The 17,019-nt window shown below is 42.3% G+C and overlaps 1 protein-coding gene across 3 annotated transcripts; it reads left to right on the top strand.

The window, feature by feature from the left end:
* The first annotated feature begins 248 nt into the window (after window positions 1-248).
* LOC106810450 (phosphatidylinositol 3,4,5-trisphosphate 3-phosphatase and dual-specificity protein phosphatase PTEN-like) lies at window positions 249-15,032 on the top strand. 3 transcript variants are annotated; one of them, XM_014813810.1, is made up of 11 exons: window positions 249-373; window positions 2,652-2,703; window positions 3,026-3,159; window positions 3,513-3,597; window positions 4,528-4,572; window positions 6,967-7,141; window positions 8,314-8,421; window positions 9,026-9,167; window positions 9,457-9,623; window positions 9,888-10,130; window positions 10,495-15,032. In XM_014813810.1, exons 3-11 carry the CDS (start codon window positions 3,066-3,068, stop codon window positions 10,654-10,656), a joined length of 1,221 nt encoding a protein of 406 aa, XP_014669296.1. In that variant the 5' UTR covers window positions 249-373; window positions 2,652-2,703; window positions 3,026-3,065; the 3' UTR covers window positions 10,657-15,032. The 3 variants fall into 3 exon arrangements, with proteins under 3 accessions (XP_014669296.1, XP_014669295.1, XP_014669297.1); XM_014813809.1 differs by lacking the exon at window positions 249-373 and adding an exon at window positions 380-475; XM_014813811.1 differs by lacking the exon at window positions 249-373 and adding an exon at window positions 498-863.
* The last annotated feature ends 1,987 nt before the right edge of the window (window positions 15,033-17,019 follow it).

Below are 17,019 nucleotides of genomic sequence, written 5' to 3'. Positions count from 1 at the left end.
TTCTACATTATCATTGCTAGCTCTGATAAAATGCACGCTCGTTATACAGATACATATTATTTTGAGCCCGATCATGTTTTCTATGACATTTCCCTCGCGGAGAAAATCACTGGCCCTCGATTCACCTCGTTAAACGACTTCAGTGTATCAATCCGCCATTTTCCACGGAAAGATTATTGTTGAAACAGTATTGGTGAAATGCATGTGAAAGACTTATTAAGAATATAATCTATTTGCTGCTAGTGCAACGCAGTTGATTTCTATAATTACCTGAAATCTACTGATTACTGAAATCTAGAGAAATTGACGTCGCGTATGGCGATGTAGCACCGGATGCGCGTAGGCTTGCAAGAGGAAGACGCCATGATGGCAGGTTCGTAACATGTAATGATGAAATGTTCCCGTGTTGTGGACATTTGAGTATTTTAATTGGAGGCAATGAGATGTGTGACAAACTATAGCAAGCTTTTGATACGTAAGGATTTGTTTGGCTATCTAGTGTAACGTGTATGTGTGTTGTTTGTTCCTTCTGTTGTCGATCAATCTTCCATCGACAAAATTTCCAGGCACCAGGATTGTGGGAACAATCCAGTTGTTTTGTATGTTTGAAAAAAAGGGTTTACATATGGTGGATTGATTTAGTGTGGGGAATTGTATGAACAGCACACAGAAAAACTTGATTTTTACGATCTATTGTTTTAATTCTACTGGGGCATCTCTACCTGGTGCGATGGTACCCGTTTGTTGCTCAGTCATGGTTACATTTGTGAGAATTTAAGTGCTGTAATTCCGACTGTGACTAGTAGTGAGTAGTTGTCACTAGTTAATAACCCGATTACTGAATACAGTGCCAATTTAGCAAGGTACATAATCTTCATTAATATCGTGTTCACCAAATTCCCCTGTTAAGTTCAATCATATCTTTAATTACAATGAAAGTGCAAAGTACTATAGAATGTGGTAGAGTTTTCAACAGCTTGTGTAGGTATTGGACTCGCGGCTAGGGCCTGCATACCTCCCAACGTCCCATTGGTTGATACAAATCTAGTTAATTTTTTAAATTAAATTGTAATTAGGGTTAGGATTAGGGTTAGGGTTAGGATTAGGGTCACAATGCACCATAAAAGTTTTATTAAGGATACTCTCCACGTTGTGCATGAAATTTTATCGATATTTCGTTTTCAACTTTATTCGATGGCTAACACTATGCGCCACCTTTGTACATGCTCATTTATCCATATAACGGTACATGTGAACTGTCCGAGCGTTTTTGCTTGCCCCCGTACATGTGTAGTGAGCCGCGGCTGACGTCATTATGACGTCAGACACATGATACAACCAGCATTTTCACGATATTCACTGAGCCCAGTGACTTCACATTCAATATCAGAGGTAGATAATAGGGAATTCCGCTATTATCTACTCCTAGACAACATCAACCGCTCACGCCTGCGCGGCGGCTGGTGGGGTGGCCGAGGGGCGGCAGTGCGGGCGGGCTGGCGCGCTAGATTGCTCCGTGCGGTAGTGTTGGTGGGGGCCTGCTTGAGCAGCTGTACTACTCTCTGATCCAATAAGTATCGCCACAGGACCTAAAATAGTTCTCTCACACCTCGCAACCGCACTTACATAAGCGCGCGTTTGTAAGACAGTGACGCAGGCAAGGGCGTGATTCGCGCCATTTGCATGGAATTGCACGTTGTGTCACCTCGTAACTTTCTCAGAATTTTCTCAAGTGCATTGGAAGAGGGGAAACATTTTACCAATTTAGTGGTCCAGTTAGTCATGGATTATGTCGCATAAGTACTAAAACAATAGATATAATCACATACGTTCACACCATTTTGCCAACAGGCGGTCACTCATTGTGAAAAATAGAAAAACCCTCATTTCTCCGTTTCGATTTCTGACATAGTAGCCGATGTATAAATGGATATTTCTCTGTGATTACAACTCGGATTAATTTAATTTTACACTCGTTTTAATGGTAACATATTGTGGTAAAAAAGCGCATCAGGGATTGTTATTAAGTGCCGTACTTTATTAGTTATGCCTCTTTATTCGCTAAAATTTTATATTTTAACACACAACTTGATTTTTAAGCAGTTTTTTCGAGTTTTCTCGGTAAATATGAAAATTAAAGAAAAATCCTGACGCGCTATTTTGGTCCATATTGTGCTTAACATGTGGCAAAAATTTTGTATCCTCACTCATTCTGGTAATTGAGAAATATCCAAAATACCATTTTTACATAAAAATTCAAAATTTGTGTGGGAACATAATTAGGTGCTGGAAATTTCATGAAATTTTTTGGCTTGAGCATAGAGATATATCTCCTCTATAAATAGAACAAGTGATTGATTCGATTCATTCGCCAATAAACGTTTAATCTTCACTAGAGCAATACCCGTGCACAACGTGGAGAGTATCCTTAAAAACGGGAGTTTCAGGCACGTGATTTGTATCAACCAATGGGATTTGGGAGGTATGCAGGCCCTAGCTGCGAGTAGTGATTGGCATTGCCATTGGCCTAGAGTATTATCATGTTATATAGTATATGCTGCGTCAAGGTTTGTACAGTCTGCAATAACTTTCAGGTGTAATTCTGCATAACTCTATGTAATATTATTTCTGGATACTGCATTTATTTTCAGCTGATGGCAAGCCATTGCAGGGTCAGCTAAATATTTGATAGACAAAAGCAAGGTAAATCATCTGTTATATGGATAAAAGTAAGACAAGCTAATATATGATGTACTGGCTTTCAGTGGTGTGGAGTTGGATAACAATGGCATTTTATTTTAAAATCCCAGTATGAGAGTCGTAGTAGCAGCATCAAACAGTGATCTGGCAATTATACCCAAAGCCAGTTGCCATTTCTAGTCACTTGACTTCTCTAGCTGTTATTTGTGTCCTTGAAGTCATATTACTTCTTATCTTGAGCAGTGCATGGTAGCATCAAGTATCATGATCAGTGATCATGATCAAGTGTACATCTATAAACACATGTATTTTTTACATTTTGCAGTTTTCTGATATTTGATGGGCACCTTCTCTTGGTTTGTACCATGAGTGGAAACAAAATGACAAACCGTTTTAGACAGCTGGTGAGCAAGAATAAACGGCGACACCAAGAAGAAGGCTTTGACTTGGATCTGACATGTATCCTTTTGTATTATCATTTCTGATTCCATAGATCTATAGAAAATGTTTGTGAATATCTAACAATTTGTTGTTTATCTAATCGACTGGTAAGTGTAAAACCTAGTGAATAGAGCTTTTCTAGTGTTGCAAACTTGTGTCTAAATAGAGTCTGTAAATACATAAAATTGCATTTATTACACATTGGTAAGGAAGAGTTTAATTCACCTCCATCTGTAATAAATTAGTTATTAGTGTTTATGCTTTGTAAAACTTTAATTCTTCCACGAGCTGACAAAATTCAAGCATCTGCATAGGTCACGTAAGCACGTTTTTATTGGGTCCGTTTCAATATACCTTAACATGATGCTTAGATATTTGTCCAAACCTTATTGCTATGGGATTTCCAGCAGAAAAGCTTGAAGGTGTCTACAGGAATAATATAGATGATGTAGTGAAGTAAGTATAATGCCAAATTTTGAAACTTTGCATCCTATGCATATATGGTATGAAATGGTTATTTATGCCTCACTTCCAAATTAGAATAGTAGGTATGTACCCTGATGGAAATGTAGAAGAATGGCTTGCGTGCTTTACTTCTTTACTTGAAGCACTTGTGGCGGTACTTAAAATGAATACTTAGACAGATTTTTGCGATGTTTATAGCAGTGGACCGTAAGTCATATTAGCAAAGAGTAAGTTTTCTGTGTGCGAGGTCTGTAATTTTAAACATGCACTCCGTAATGCATGCCTCACGTAAGGCCAAATCAAAATATAGGTGTGGTTACGGTTTCCCGACCGACCCTATTTATTCCCAGCGACCCTAAACATTTAATTGTCAATTTTCTTCAAAGTAAAAAAAATAAATAAAAAAATGAATTAGACAGTTCCTGCTTCAAAAGGAATCCTGCCATCCTTCGAACATGGTTCGTAAATAAAATATTTCAAGAAAATAAAATGTTTCTCCTACCTACCTACCCTATTTTTTTCGGCATGTAACGGTAACCACACGTATATGTTGTTTTGGCCTAATCGCAGTTTGCTTAACGTTGTTAACAATCATTTGAGGCTTTATGATGATGCATTGCACTTATAATTATTATTGCCTTTACTGAGTAGGTGTTGTAGCTGATGCTGCCTAATAGTTTTTTTTTCAGTTATGTACATTATTCTTATCACTATGCCTTGCCAAATATAAGTAAGACCTACAGCCAGAGAAGTGAAAATATAGGTAGCTAAGTGTTGTGGGTAATGTGCTCATGACTAGCTGATACAAAATGTTTCTATTTGCTCACAGCTTTAAGATGACACCCATAACATACTGTATTGTTTTATATTGCCAGTGTAAGTTTTCTCTTTATTTATGATAAATGGTTGATTTCTTTGCAGATTTCTGGATCAAAAGCATCCAGGACACTACAAAATCTATAACCTGTAAGTGTCTGTTTTATTGTGTTTTATTTTGTGCATGTTAATGCATCGTACATGTTATATTTACTAATCCGTAACACAACACTAGTTATTGAAAATGCTAGGTTTTTTAAAGGCAAGAGTTTGTAAATAACTGTGTGATCACATCTGCGTGACAGTGATTTTATTTCGTAATCTGTTGTGATAAATGTTTTACCATGAATTCCTTTGCAATGCAAAGTTTATTTCGCATTTAGAACTTGCGTCATTAGAAACGCGAATCCTCATTGATTAGGATTCACACAGACCCGTGTCTATGTGATGAATTAAAAAATACTCGTGTTGCTATTTATAGTATACAGACACATAATCCCAGTATACATACGTGTGATTAATGAGGGTACTATTACAGACTGAATGTATATATACTGAATGCAAGTGCCATGGTTGCCTTCCATACTTGCCATGGTGCTCCAAAAATGGGCCAATATTCATAGCAATAACCCACTGTGGCTGTTTTACCTTGGTTCTGTACCCATGCCCTTCATAATTTGTCTATGTATCCCTCTTTGTTCATGTAAAAAGTGCTGTTAAACAGTGATGTTGCTCTTTGAAGAAAGTGTTAGCATTGATGCCCCTCTTATCTGTTGTGGTGTGATAACATTTCTGATCAAACCGATGGTAAAATTTTTCTTGCCTTAAACAAATTAAAGTTAGTCTCCTGCTATTAACATTTTGGTTCAATTAAGATTTCGTTAGAATACAAATCTTATTAAACATTTTATTTATTATACAGCTAGATTTGTACAAAACCTTTCCTTTGTGAGTACAGGCTGTGATATAGTGTGTTAAAATACAAAATATTGTTGAATCATGGATGTTGGGGAGGGTTTGAAATGCAAATTAATGAGGTAGTTCTGTTTTTTATTAGCTCATTAATTATTGATGTGTCTGGTGTATTCACGATGATTTCCAATGATGCATTAAATTATAGTTTATACTTTTGCACATTTTGCTGGTGCACTGTAGTCTGTAGGTGTCTGAATATATTTAAAAAGCCATAAAGAAAGAAGATTAAATTAATATTGGTGGAAAAATTATGAAATGTTTTGAAATTGAAGATGGTATGAATGTACAAATGTTTGTTGATAGCACTGTATCTCTGTGTTGTTGTCTTATAGAGCTCAGGCTATTGTCTTAAGTTATTCTAAATAAAATTCCAGCAGACTTTTCAGGGCAATTCATTATAGTACTATCCCACTTGTATATAACGAGGTGTTTCAGACATGTATGTGGGTATAGAGGAAACTGTACAAGAGGAAACGTGGTTCCGGTATCACAGGAAGGCATCTCGGGAGAAGGAAAGCGGAAATAGTATAAAGAGGAAGTTGCACAGAGTAGTTGCATGACACATATTCTCGCAGGAAATGTAAACTCTCAGTAATAAATTCGTAGTAAAATCCTGCCAACTTTTCAAATTGAACAGTATATGGGTTCATGTCACCTTTTTGGTCTCATTGTTATTGGTTGCAAGTGTTGGACTGTTGTGATGGTTTGACATCACTTGCCACATGTGTTGGTTACAAGTGGGGTTTGCTCACACCATGGATTTGTTTTAGCTGTCAGGGGGATAGTGATTAGGTGCCAGCTAGTGGGTATGGTTCCCATTACTCTAGAGACTTTGTTGCAAGAAAACTAAGAATATTATTACGCGTCAATTGTTTTTCTTACCCAATTACTGAAACTGGTTAATTTATTTGCTGGTTGCTGCTTCAGAGCGTTGACTCTGACCTTTTTCCAAAGTTGAAAGGTTATTTCCAATAGGCCAAATGTGCCTGCCAGACTAAGTTATTTAGGTCGTAGGTTAAGTCAGTTATTTTGTGTCACTGGTAAAAACTGTAAAGTTCTTTTGTTCCTACCAAAATCACATTGGTTTTTATGCAGATGTCTTCTTTGCCTGAACTTCCTAGTGTTTTGCAGTGATGAACAAGTGCCACTAAAAATTTCTGTGGGGGAAGATGGGTAAATTGGAGTGGTGTTGGGTATGCTGACTTTCTCCATAAGCAACAGTGGAAGAAAAGTTTCTCTAACATTGTGAGCTAGTTATATTGCGGTAATGCTTTGTACACGAATGGCTAGTCAGCGGCAAAATCTTATTGAGCTACCTAGTATAGGTCGAACTTCTGGTATTGTCATAGTAATGTTTTGATACTTGTGTAATTTTATATTAGCAGTTAATATGCAAGTATTACAGCACATAAAGTCATGGGTAGTGTAATGATGTGTGTCTACTGCTGTTGTACTCTGTTCAGGACCACCGTCGATGAATTAATAATATAGATGCTGTGGCTATCCTCAAACCATACTAGTTCAGCAGACATCTGGTTGTTGACATGCGATTGTTTGCACCCGTCACAGGTGTTCGGAGAGATATTACGCTCCGAGAAAGTTCCACGAACGTGTTGCCTGCTATCCGTTCGAAGATCATCACCCGCCACAGCTGGAGCTATTGAAGCCCTTCTGTGAGGATGTTGACAAATGGCTCGCGGAGGATGAGGCAAACGTAGCAGCTATCCATTGTAAAGCAGGAAAGGTAGGTGGAGCTCCCAAAAAAAGAAGGCCCCCCCCCATTAAAAAAGTTTCCTCCTTAGAAAAAGTTCTATTGTAATTCTTTACGAGGAATGAAAGCTCTTCTGGGAAAAGCATTAGCAGAAGCATGTTCATTTGTTGTGGAAATGAGTACAATAGACAGGCTATATTTGATCTGTACTAGAATGGGCCAGGATCGGTTCATATCTATTAAAGCCACAATATGCGCATCTACACGCTAATTTCTTCAGTACTAGACTAACAAATACTTTGTGACGTGCATAATCACACTACCTTATGACAAAATAAACTCTAGTTCCTCCTATTTCACTGCGCGTTTGCTTAAAACCCACAAGAAAGAGGTGTGAAATCTGGTAATCTGGCGCCAACGCCGAATTGTTTTCCAAGCAATTTCGTCCCGAATCGGTTAGGTGACGTCACATGTTGCTACGGGTGTTGAGCAGAGAATATAGTCGTTTACATTTTAAGATAGTTGTAGTATTGTGAACTGAAGTGTATGTAACATCAATGGCTATTGGGAAAGTAATAATAGGCAGCGTAATAAACTCTGAGAATAACGTATTGATTTTAAGCTTGATATCGCGAACGATAACATCTCATTGCGCTAGCAGCGTGCGAGCAAAAAACGCACACGGGCCGTAGAAATCTTTGCTACACTCGCTGTACGGTTGCTTGGCAGAGCAACGCAAAAGTGTCAACAACATCGGAGAATTTGAACAACATTGGAGGTATTTTCAAATACTTTTTATAAGACAACGCGCAGTGAAATGGGAGGAACTAGAATTTATTTTGTCATAAGGTAGTATGATTATGAATGACACGAAGTATTTGCTAGTCTAGTACTGGAGAAATTAGCGTGTAGATGCGCATATTGTGGCTTTAACCCAAAAGTTACAGAGTGTCGACAAGCCACGCACGTGTGTATCCCATTTCAATTATCTACGTCGGAGCTTGTCGACTAGTTTTCCTCCGAATGGCATAGTTTGGCATCCGTGTGGATTAACCTGCCTTGGTAGTCATCATGTACGATGTTGTTGGGCTTACAGATGGAACTCTAGGTCAGCTGAACTACGTAGTGTGGGTACAAGGCACAGCCTGATTGATTAATGATTGTTTTGTGCAATAATTCTGACATCCACTCCCGTCTGTGTGCAGGGACGCACCGGTGTAATGATCTGCGCATACCTCCTTCATCGGGGCAGGTTTCATTGTGCGGAAGAAGCGTTGACCTATTATGGTGAAACACGGACCATGGATAAGAAGGTGAGATTCTCGTTTGTGAATCACAGTGAAGCTATCGCCAGCCCGACCAGCTTCCTATTAATAAATTCAGATGAATTTAAAGATTACCATGTTTTTCTATTTCTAAAAGAGATTCTTATAAATTTCCTATATTTAAAAAATTGGCTATAAGATGAAAAGTGAATGCTTAAATGCTAAAAATAAAAAATAAAAAATTGAAAAAGGATTAGAAGACAGTTGTGTGGCTAGTGTCCATCACAAAGACATGGCATTTGTGATGTTCAATTTCACAATTTACAGCTCGCGTATGTGTCTCCAGCTATTAAAATCAGCTGATAAATAAATAAATAAATATTATTATGTTCCCTCCAGGGATTATGTGTGAAAACAAATTTTAACCTATTGCAGGAGGAACATATTTGTGCATTGCAATTGTCATTCCCTCATTGTATTTGACTGATAAGTGAAGAGAAGTCTGGACCAGTCCTACACAGTGCATATTCACTGCAATACTCTGGTGTAGATTTTACTAGCTTTTTGTTAGATTTCATTGAGATGTAAAGTTAGTGATAAACAAAATGAGCAATGACATTTTACTTATGTGCTGATTGTGTGTGTATTACAGGGTGTGACCATTCCCAGCCAACGAAGATATGTGCACTACTATGAGAATTTAATGAGAAAGAGCACGGCTGAGTATAAGTCTGTAGTGCTCATGCTTACATCAATACACTTGGAGACTATACCTATCTACAATGGAACGTGTAGTGAGTTGTTATCACCTTTCATCCTACTACAATTAATCTTTCATAATAAAAGTTTCCACTGAAAACTATCAATCGTGCATTTTCTCTAAAGTTCAGTAAATCCTCAACAATTTATTTGAAGGTGCTCAGATGTTCCATTTTGTGAAAGATGGGTGAGCACTCCCATGTCAGTTGGTTGCAGCTTGGGTTACAAAAAAGCATCCAAATTCGTGGCTTGTTTCTTCTCGACGGAAGTCATTTTTACGCGTAAGAGGTTCCCAACTGTAGCTTTGGTGTTGCATGTGTGCAGGTCCTCAGTTCACCATCAGCAATCATAAGAGCATGCTGTACAGTTCGATGGTGTACGACACGGTGAGACGAAGCGATAGACACCTCGACATGCCACTAGATGACCCTGTGATGTTATCCGGTGACATTAAAGTGGAATTTGTCAATAAGCCGAAACTTAAGTCCAAGGTGAGTGGACAAAAAGGGCGATTACATTTGCAGTACATTAAGTACACAGATGACCACGTAACAGGCAGTTGCCGACGTATATGAAAAGTGCACCTTAAAGAAAAACGGTCACTAAAAATGGTCTTTGACTCGTACTAGCAACCTCACGCTCTTTTGCCTCAGTGCTAAGAGTAATTGTGTCTTAAAATTGTACAAGATGATGTTCATCGCACAATGACTATCGGAATTAACTCTTCTTTTTTTTGTTTCTTACCTGCCATCCAGAACAAAATGTTCCACTTCTGGTTCAATACGTTTTTCGTGACGGAGAAAGCGGTGGAGCACATGACAAATGGCATCTCAGAACCCTCGAAGATCGGAGGCGGACTTAGCAACCAAAGCGGATCCAACAAGTGCTTATTTGCGAAGGCACGGCACCCTAGCGGAGAGATGCTGGTGTTAACTATGCACAAGAAGGACATAGACAGAGCCAACAAAGACACATCCCATTATGTGCCAGAGTTTAAAGTACGAGCCGAATCTTGTCGCCCTAGAACCGATGCTCTCGTCCCCTCAGTTATCGTGGCATTTTCCCGAAACTCATCTCCTTGTCCTAGAATTGACACACTTGCTGTTCTTGGGCCCACAGTTAACGTGGCTATTCAAGAGTGGCAATGCTTTCATGAGCCTTCACTTTTATAGTCGGTACGTAACGAGGTAATCAAGTTGATGCATCACCGCATTTCTACGTGCTGGTAATCTTTTTCTCGGGCCCGTTAAAGTGTGCGCCTCACCTTATCTCAGAAAATGATTTTGCTTGTAAATAAGTCTTGTGGGATAACTGAACATAATTTTCTCATAACTAATTGAATGATTTTGGTATTTGTTGCAGGTGAGACTATTCTTCACGAAACCGGAGCCGGCGAAAGTGCAGCTCCTGCATGTGCCGGAGCCGATCGGCGCGCACTGCATGGCGCAGGCATCCGACAACGAAAAAGACGACGACCTGTCGGACCCGTCAGACATCGACGAGTGGGAGGGCTGTCAGGTTTGAGATCGGTGGCCAGCCGAATCGTAGTTGTCATCGTCGTCGTGTAGAGCCGTACGTGTCGTCAACGTGTGTGTTGGTCGCGCTCTCCGCGCTCACGCGCGCGCGCCGGGGACCGCTGCCATGCAGTGTCAGCGAGCAGTCTTTGGTGTGACGGAGAGACGATTGACTCTTACTGGACGAGAGCAGCCGTCGGACGGGTGGCACACTTTGATGACCTGCCGACAGACGCGAGAGGTAGGGGAGCGGTCGTTACCGTCGCGACACTCGCAGCGGCCGCGGAGGATGTCACCCGGAGCGGAGCAGCTGCCGACTGTCGAGACGCTTCTCCGAGCGAACAGTTGAACGTGTACATTTGGGGGGGGGGCGATCTGTTTCCGAGACGATCACTGACGATGGGTTGAGTCGCCGCGGGAGTACGTGGTGATGCGTGTCGTCGCACTGCAAGTCTTCATCGTAACCGTCTTCATGTGTAAATGCTGTATTCGTGTCCGATGGCAGCCGTTAATACTCGCTGCCGGTATCGACGTGCGTTGTTCGCAAAATTTCGATGTTTTTGAACTTTGTCCGGACCTTGACCCGGTGAATCCGAGCGGCTCCGAGATTGCCTGTGATAGTATACGTTAGAGACACAACAGCGCAAACGCCAACCTCAGTCACGTACGGGGCGAACGACAACGTTGTCGTGGACAACCGACCGTCACAGTAACACGAGTTCCCACGTTCTCGCTTAAGTCTCTTTGCTGCTAACAGTGAGTGCAGAGCGCATACGTAATGCCCCGTACACACGTGAGACGCTTTTTATGCCCTATGTTAGAGGCATGCCCATGCATCCCAGGACAGGTGTACAACGCAATGGTATAATATATGGCCTTCCAACTTGGTTTGGTAGAATTTCCCGTGGATTACGAATGATTTCCCCCGACCGTTGTAGATGGTTGCTGGCCTACGTTATTACGACTCAGGGTATACGGGCTCCACATGGCTGTAGCTGGTCTGAATCATGTCTGGAGGGTGTTAGATTGTGTGACCTGTTGTTATGCAGTGCGTCCTGCCTACGGAAATCTTAAAGATTTGTTTTTCCTCATCCGAAAACAGGTGTCACATTTTTATCTTCATTTTTTTTCTTTCCGGGAAATACGCTGTTGTTGTGTTCACGCATTTTTTAGTTGTGTTTTTAATGTACATGTAGAAGTGGCTAGCACCAATCGATTAACGACGGCTTCATATTCCAAAGGTGTTGTAAAGCCAAAGCATGTTCAGAACTTGTAAGCAAATGTAAGAGTACCTCATTCTGATATAATCTTTCTTACATCAGAGCTTTGAAGCGTTGCAGCATACACTGATTATGGATATGTGTGTGTGTTTGTGAGGGCGTGCGTGTGTGCGTGTATATGTGTATGTGTACTATTACCCCTGAATGTGCCTGTATCTAATGAGGTGTATATAGGTCATGACCGCTTCACCATTTTCATATAAAGTGTGCTCAAAATGTCCAGTTTTAATAGATTTGTTCTTCCCTAATAAAGATTGATATTGAAGGCGTTCCCCAAAGGCATGTATCAGTGGCACTGTGTCAGCTTGACTCCATCTGGTGTTGCCAGATCGAACCAACTCGATTACGATTCGACCACGAGAACGTTAATCGAATCCTAAATTTCTGCTGGGGTTCTGTGCTTATTTGAGGTGAAAACCAAAGACTGCTTGAGTGCTTCAGTGGAGGATGTCGATACGGGCTACTGCTATGTATGGGGCTGAGCATTTTACATCACTCTTCCATGCGTATCTTTTTCAAAAACCAAAGCAGCATCTGGGGCTGCGACCAGGGGGTCTGGTGTAAGTGTTCCAGCTCACGAATATATATTTTTTAGGCGTAGGGGGTAGCCGTGTGCGAGAGCCGAGCAGTAATCGAAGCTATAAATTTAGTTTTTGTGACGACGTTGTCTCCTGCTACACCCCTTCTGCTATACTGAGTACATCTATGGACCCCACTCGGGCCACGTGTAGCCCCCTGGCGGCAGCCTTCGTAATTTGACTGCAGGGTTTTCTTCCCACAGAGGTATTTTTGTCTGTTTAATACTAGTGCAAAGAGGTTATTTTTAGACCAGGAAGGTATTTGTATCGACAACACCTTGTGCATTTACCTTGTTGTTCCTGCAGGAACTATTAATTCATATTCTGTGCATTACACGTGGTGTATGTAATGTTGCCAGTGTTGGGCCACAATCCACCATATCAATGGTTGCGATGTGATTTCATTATGGTTGCACCTTGGTTCATGTCTCAGCTACAGCTATCATTCCCTGTACAAAAGTTTACCCTCCAGTTGTATTGATAACCTTGCTAAAATTTGGTGTAAGTTTGCTTGAGTGACGTGTGCGTCAAGCCAGTCATTTATCTGCCGTTGACATTTGCCAGGAGTGGTGAAAAGAGGCGGTTTGAAGTTTCTCAGTTTGCTATTGCAGTAACCGATGTTAGTTTACATGTCTTTCACATATGTAATCCAGGGTGTATAGAGGTCAAATATCATTTATATCGGAACTACAGAGATCATTTCGCTAGCAATTCCTGTAACGGATTACGGTCTTGAATATGCGCATCTAATTCACTTATTTAACTAACGAGTAATTGCCAAATGCATTGTCTCGTGTGTATGCATTACATTACTGTTGTCAACATGTGGATTGATATCGGCTGATTTAAGTCGAGTGTGATGGTAATATGTACGCGATTATACACGACACACTGTAGTTGGTATTCCTCTATTGGCCAAAAATGCCACGAAAAAAATGCATATTGAGACATCAAGGATAGGTGTATAGACACATTGATTTGGTGAGGCCTGTCGTTGTACTGGCTGTTTGTCGTATGACTATATTAACACTAATGATGATCTGAAATTATTTTCTGTACATGTATGTACATATGGAACAAAGTAAATGCAGATGTAAGTGAGCTTGTTGTTTGTGTCTGGTAGTGACGTATATACCGGTCACCCCACGGATCCCAGCAATTATTGTAAATAGATATTTTTTAAGTGATCAGAAACGAGTTTTAAGTGTCCAGGTCTACATCAGCTCATTGTATTATCAGTATCGGGAGCCCAAAGATTTTGGTATGCTCGATGCATTCGGTATTGCAGCACGTATAATAGTAAAGATGTAGATTTGTAATATTGTATACAGTACTTGTTGAAACTGGTGGTATAGCGTTTAGGCAACTAGGATGAGATGCTTTGCATGTATTTCCTTTCTGGTCTGTTTGTTTAAGAGGTTGCAATGTCCGGGCGAGCGTGTGTTGCTAGCAGGCTACGAGACCAGAGCGCATAGTGCATACAGTATTGTTGGCTGGATCCGTAGAGGCCGTCAGAAGTAGCCAGGCCTCTCGTTCTACGGTCTTCCTGATCCTGGTAACGCACTCACAGCCATGGCGCGGCAGCAAGTGCATCTCTTATACTTGAGCACGGCATGCTGCCTCTTCCTCCTCTTTCTCCTCCTCCTCTTTCTCCTCCTCCTCTTTCTCCTCTACATCTTCCACCTTCTCCACCTCTTCCTCCTCCTCCTCCTCCTCCTCCTCCCCCTCCTCCACCTTCTCTCCTCATGCTTCAGCAGTGTCTTGCTCTGCTTTTTCGGAGTGGATTTGCGTCTCGCAGTTCTTGTGTAAAAGACATGTACATGTGTATTTGGTGTGATCATCTAAGACTACCCGACCACCTCTCTCTACACCAGCCTCTCACCACACCAGCCTAGCATCTCTGCACATCAACCTCCCCCACTAGGAGTCCCGTAGACAGTACATACGTGCACGTCCGTGATTAGAAATTCTGTCAATGCGTAGTGTCTGAGATTTGCTGTCTAGCGTTTACTAGTGCAGGTGTCTTAATGACTCGCGCAGCGGTCAACGCGTGTGTTGGGTTCACCTGGTTAGTCCGGCAGGGTGACCAGCTGCAGTTATTGCATAATAGCGACTAGGTTGCTTCGGCTAGGTTGGTTGCGTTTGGTCAGCGAATCGTGAAAGAATCGTACATTTCTATGAGTTTCTATCGATCACTAGCACGATTGCTTGATCGATTGCTAGCTTAGATTGATTGCATCAAGAGCGTATTAAGAAGGAATAAATAATACGCTTAATAACGCTTGCTAGCGTCTTCTTAATACGATCTTGATTGCATAGGTTGCTGCCGAGTTGCTGAGCGTGTGGCGTCTGCGCGCGTCGCAGGGTCGTTCTACGAGAGGAGCGGTGTTATTGCATCGTGCGATAACTTATTGCTGCGTCGTGAGTGGGTCGGAGGTGGGGCTTGTACGCGCTGCTGATCGTGCTGCTGCTACTGGTACTGCTGCTGCTGCTGTTGTTGTTGTTGTTGTTGTTGCTGGTGCTGCTACTGCTGCTGCTGCTGCTGCTGCTACTGGTACTGCTGCTGCTGCTGCTGTTGTTGTTGTTGCTGGTGCTGCTACTGCTACTGCTGCTGCTGCTGCTACTGGTACTGCTGCTGCTGCTGCTGTTGTTGTTGTTGCTGGTGCTGCTACTGCTGCTGGTGCCGTTGCTACTGTTGCTGCTACTGCTACTGCCACTGCTGTCCATCCCCACCACTGCGCTGTGAGTGTACTGTCAGGTCCTTCCCGCTAGCAGCTTGCGTGTTATGTGATATCACAGAATCAGAGTGGGTTGGACGGGTCCTATAGCTCGGCCAGTCTCTCCCCCTCCCCCTCTCTTCCCCCATGAAAACACGCTTATGGAGATATGTGCTGAGCTGCGACCCCTTAAATGTCTTGTGATGAAACGTAATTTGAACATCGTACTTTTCTTTTCATCACGTGTACTGACAGGTATAGTGGATGTCGACAAAGGTATTATAGTAGAGATGTTATACGCGCGAGTGACGCGGTCTAAGACACATCCACATTAGAATCCTATCGTGTCCAGCCCTCCCCCCTCTGGTGTATTTATCGGCTGCCATGTATATGTGCTCTGTATGTATATTCTGTTGTTATGTACAGGCATAGCTAAATATTGATAGCCATTAAGTGGGCCGAGGTTTATTGGGGCCGTCAACAGTCATGAACCAAGAAATACATTTGTGTAAAAAAAAAGGGAATGATGCTGATCGGGCTTTGAACAGGTACGTGAACCTTGAGTGTATAGATAAAAACTGCTTGGTTCATTAGACTCTTCGCAAGTTCCTCGCCCCCACTGAGGTCGATTATAAATTGGTTTGTTTAACATTGTTAACGCACAACCATTGCCCTGTTTGCGAACGAATTGTGAAATAGGTTGGTGGAGTTGAAATTGCAGTATTTAATGGAATCCAGCAACATTATTTCTAGTCTTGTTGTGCAGGCAGGTAGTTCAACCCCCCTGCCTTCACCTGTAGTGGAAAATTATGTAGTCCAAGCTCCACTGCTTGGTATAAAGCATTGTTGTACGTTTTTGTGTGTATGTGCACTCTCTATTTCACGTCCTAATTTAACGGGCATTGTTACCTATACGCGTAGCTGCGCAGTATCTATCTAGCTATCTGTTCGTTGCGTTGAATTTCGTTGTCTGCGTTTGCCTCCTGTTTGAAACAACAGCGGCGTTGAAATTGCCGGCGCACATCGAGCGTAGCTAAAGCGCCAAGTCACGCGCCTCTTCGCACCAGCAAAGCGCGCCCCAGCACATCCCTCGCTGTCCCCTGCTGAGTAGTGCGTGTGCGACAGTGGGGGGGGGGGCGCTCCGAGCTGTGACAGAGTTAACCACGCGGTTCTATGTCGCTCGTCGCCTACTTGCTCAGTTCCGGCGGCCGCTGCTGCTGCTGCCGCCGCCGGGAAGCATCCTTGCACGTGGGAAAGCAGAGGCGTGCAGCCCACGCGCGGTGAGAAAACTATACCTGCCTCGCCGTGACATCCCGCGCCCCCCCGCCCTCCGCCACCCAGCCTCGCCTGGGTCTCCTAGATGAGCAAGCAGTCTTCACGTGCGCTCGTCCGCACTCGCTGTGCGCCAGGCGTTAGTGTGACTGAAAGTAACTGTATGGAGTGAGCGGACTGACAGCTATCATCGCTGCACATTCAGGGGGGTGCGCGCGCTAGCTTTCATGCGCTGTGTGACACTTGCATGCTGTTTGTCTGTGTGTGTGGGCGCGCGTGCATGCGCGTGCGTGTGTACATGCGTGCGTAGGTACGTGCGTGTGTGTGGTGCGTCTACGCAGTATATGGGATAAGTGCGTTTACGTGATCACTGGGGAAAAGCGACAGCGTTTCATATTTCCGAGAGCACACATTGATCATATCAGAGAATAGCTCAGAAATTTTGACGTGTATTCGTTCGTACCCATATTTTTTCTACAGAAAAGTGTCCAGAGATCTCCTATTGGCGCGTGTGGGTGAAGTAATT

Source organism: Priapulus caudatus, unplaced genomic scaffold, assembly GCF_000485595.1.
Source record: "Priapulus caudatus unplaced genomic scaffold, Priapulus_caudatus-5.0.1 Scaffold441, whole genome shotgun sequence".
Classification (NCBI taxonomy): Eukaryota; Metazoa; Priapulida; class Priapulimorpha; order Priapulimorphida; family Priapulidae; genus Priapulus; species Priapulus caudatus.
This window is presented reverse-complemented; position numbering and strand designations above follow the sequence as displayed.

Excerpts from the sequence above, each read along its gene's own strand:
- LOC106810450 (XM_014813810.1), top strand. The coding sequence starts at position 3,066 with ATGAGTGGAAACAAAATGACAAACCGTTTTAGACAGCTGGTGAGCAAG. Across the intron at positions 8,422-9,025 it reads CACGGACCATGGATAAGAAG|GGTGTGACCATTCCCAGCCA; the intron begins GTGAGATTCTCG and ends TGTGTATTACAG. Across the intron at positions 10,131-10,494 it reads ATTATGTGCCAGAGTTTAAA|GTGAGACTATTCTTCACGAA; the intron begins GTACGAGCCGAA and ends TATTTGTTGCAG.